The sequence below is a fragment of the Etheostoma spectabile genome, chromosome 12 (genome assembly GCF_008692095.1).
Source record: "Etheostoma spectabile isolate EspeVRDwgs_2016 chromosome 12, UIUC_Espe_1.0, whole genome shotgun sequence".
Lineage (NCBI taxonomy): Eukaryota > Metazoa > Chordata > Actinopteri > Perciformes > Percidae > Etheostoma > Etheostoma spectabile.
Window position 1 is genome coordinate 2,863,947 of NC_045744.1, and position 2,793 is coordinate 2,866,739.

The 2,793-nt window shown below is 45.5% G+C and overlaps 1 protein-coding gene across 15 annotated transcripts in view; it reads left to right on the forward strand.

The window, feature by feature from the left end:
• Positions 1-2,793, forward strand: part of ptprsb (protein tyrosine phosphatase receptor type Sb) — an 81,006-nt gene that overhangs the window by 18,387 nt on the left and 59,826 nt on the right. For all 15 annotated transcript variants that reach the window (XR_004334228.1, XR_004334230.1, XR_004334232.1 and 12 more), the window contains exon 2: positions 2,532-2,745. Coding sequence is in view for 6 of the 15 variants with exons in the window: in XM_032530447.1 (XP_032386338.1) it covers positions 2,601-2,745 (145 nt within the window). In the remaining 9 variants the exon portion in view is untranslated. The remainder of the gene's footprint in view (positions 1-2,531; positions 2,746-2,793) is intronic.

Sequence of the window (2,793 nt, forward strand, 5' to 3'; positions counted from 1 at the left end):
GGGGGGGGGGGGTTGAGAAAAACAAAACATGTCATCTTCCAAGGGACCCAGCCAGTGGAGCAGGGGCAGGTTGGATGCCACGTAAACAGTGTTATTTCATCAGCCTGATGGAGCACAATAACCGGTGTGCATTTCACCACCTGAGCTATGGTGTCATTATCAGCCTCCCTGCAAATTAATAGCACATGTATCCCCATCAATCCATCTGTCTGGCTGACCATCTGTGTTGTCACGCTGAAAAGGTACTGTAATAAGACCAACCCTTGTGCCTTCTCACTGGATTCTGAGCCATGATGATTGGGGAGACCAGGTTGTCATGTTTATGAGTGCGCTGTAGAATCATAAGAAGTTTTCATGCTTACGCCCTTTTAATTCTGCTTCTTGTGAAGTGACTGGCCGTTCTGTGTCTACGTGTTGAATGAGAAAGAGTGTGGTTTAAAAGCCTTAAATGCCACTAGCACAAGCGCAGATGTGCCCAGCTTTGGCTCGCTCCCTCGACATTCACAGCTGTAGGACGCTCTAAGCCTTTTTGTTTGAACTGTGTCAATGGACCGACAACAGCTGGAGCCGCCAGTGCAGGGCAGCTGTGGGAGAGGAAGAGGATTTGGATACAGGCAGGGGTTAGAGTGTGCATAGAAAGAGGAAATGGAAATGGTGCCGCGGAGGAGATGGCATCGAGAGAAGAAGAACAAGGGGGTGATGAGGAGAGTAGAGGGGGGGAAGGGGATGAAAAGAGATGGTACAAGTGGAAAGTTCAGGAATACAGAGTTTAATACAAGAATGAGATGAGGGTAAGATTAAGGATTAGGCAGAGGGTAAGCGACTAGGGGACATAGAGCAGAGAGGGCTTTGTCAGCAGGTGAAAGACAGGGTGGATGAACTGAGAATGATAGATTGGGTTAGACTGAGGTCACAGAGAGACACAAAGGCACCAGCAAATCCAACACATAGGACAGAGGAGGCAGACAATGCACCATACAAGGAGTATGCCTACCTAATGTTTCAGTGGCCATGTGGCTCCACGGAGAGCAGTCTTCCTAGTTAGATTAACGGTGGCAAATTGAGTTTCCGTAAGAGGAGAATTTACTTAACATGCTGCCAATGGTGCTTGAATGAGCCCTGATCTGATTTTTCCTATCACATTGTTCAATTGAAAAGGGGACGCTGAAAGCTTTTCTATCCAACATGTATTACACGGCGCTTGATAAGACGAGGGAAAAGCGGCGCAAAAGCGAGCCCGTGTTAGATAGATAGCCATGTTTTTAGATTAGCTATTTTTAGTGTATAGCAGCTGGCAGACAGTAATGTGTTTGAGCAGGTCATTAGCTCAATAAGTGGTTGAAGGAGTCTTTGAATATGTAACTCACTAGAAATGGCTCTTTCATTTAGTAAAGGCGTGTAAGGGTCGGCCCCATCTCTGCTACTCCATTTCTGGCGGCGTATCAGGGATGTCAGGGCGAAAGCTCGCTCACGGGTGTTTGCGCATATTTATGTTCCGATCACAATGTGGCCTGTCACCTGTGAATACATATTATGTCTCTCCAAGAGCATTTATGTTATCCCCTACCGATACTTGAAGGGAGACATGTATTTGTGTGATATATGACAGGTTATCAAAGGCGCTCTTCTTATTGGGCGTCCCTACCTGCGATCTGACACTTGGGGCAGTGGGGTGGGGGTCCGGAGAGCTCGAAAGCTTATGGAGTTATTGACTCCCAGACAGGGAGCTGCACAGTTTGTCTAAATCTCTGTAAGCGGGCATGAATTATGTTCAGACTTCCAGATATGTGCGACCTTGTGTGTATGCCTATGGTTTTATGTGAGGAAAGAGAGCAAAATTGTGAGCAAGATCCCACCCAAGGATAGGGATTAACAAAAGGCGCAACATCTATTAATGCAGCAGTTTTTGATACATTTGGTGTTATTGAATTTTGCTGCATTCGTAGCGACCCTTTAATCCTCTTTGTTTAAGTGTTTTCCATTACGGTGGTACAGTCTGGCACTTTTATGTGTCATAAGAACAGCATTACTGAACGCTATCAAGGAATTAGGCCAGAACTAAAGTTAAATGAAATTATTAGGCTATGTGACGGAGAGAAAAAAACTCTTCAAAATATATTATTGTGGCTCATTTCACGGCTCACTAGAAAATTAGACTTATTATAACAGAAGCAGTACGCCAAAAAACTATTTTGGTCTGTTTCTTGTCTTAGTTGTTGAGCAGTGGCTCTATTGTTCTGGTATTAGATCAGTCAGAGCTGGCCTGCTTGAGCTGTTAATCCTAAATCAGAAGTGCTCTGGCTAAATCAAAAGACCTAATCCTGCATTAGCATGAATTTGTCTTTAATTTTCTTTGCGAGGACGTTCTCTCTACATCTGTATGAATTATTGTCTGTTTTCCCTCTCTCCCCTCATGGTGCACTGACATTTCAGCTGCCGCCCTAAAAGCAGAAAGATGAATCAGAGGTGGAGGAAATGTGCCTTTCATACGCGTCAGCTGACCTTCATGTTTTTTTTCTTTCTGTCTGCAGAGTGCCTATCCTTGTTGAGTGAAGCCCTGCCCTCATCTCCGTCATCTCCAATCAACCCACGGTGGTGCCATGCCTCTGTCCAGGACAGGTGGAGTTCTAGCCCGGTCCAGGAGGCCTATCCTGGGGCTCCACCTTAGCCTCTCTGCCCTGCGTCTGCTGCTGCCTTTGATTATCCTGTTAACCAACCCTCTTAGCATCTTGTGTGGAGAACTAGGTATGACTAACTCCATCTATCTATCTATCTATCTATCTATCTATCTAT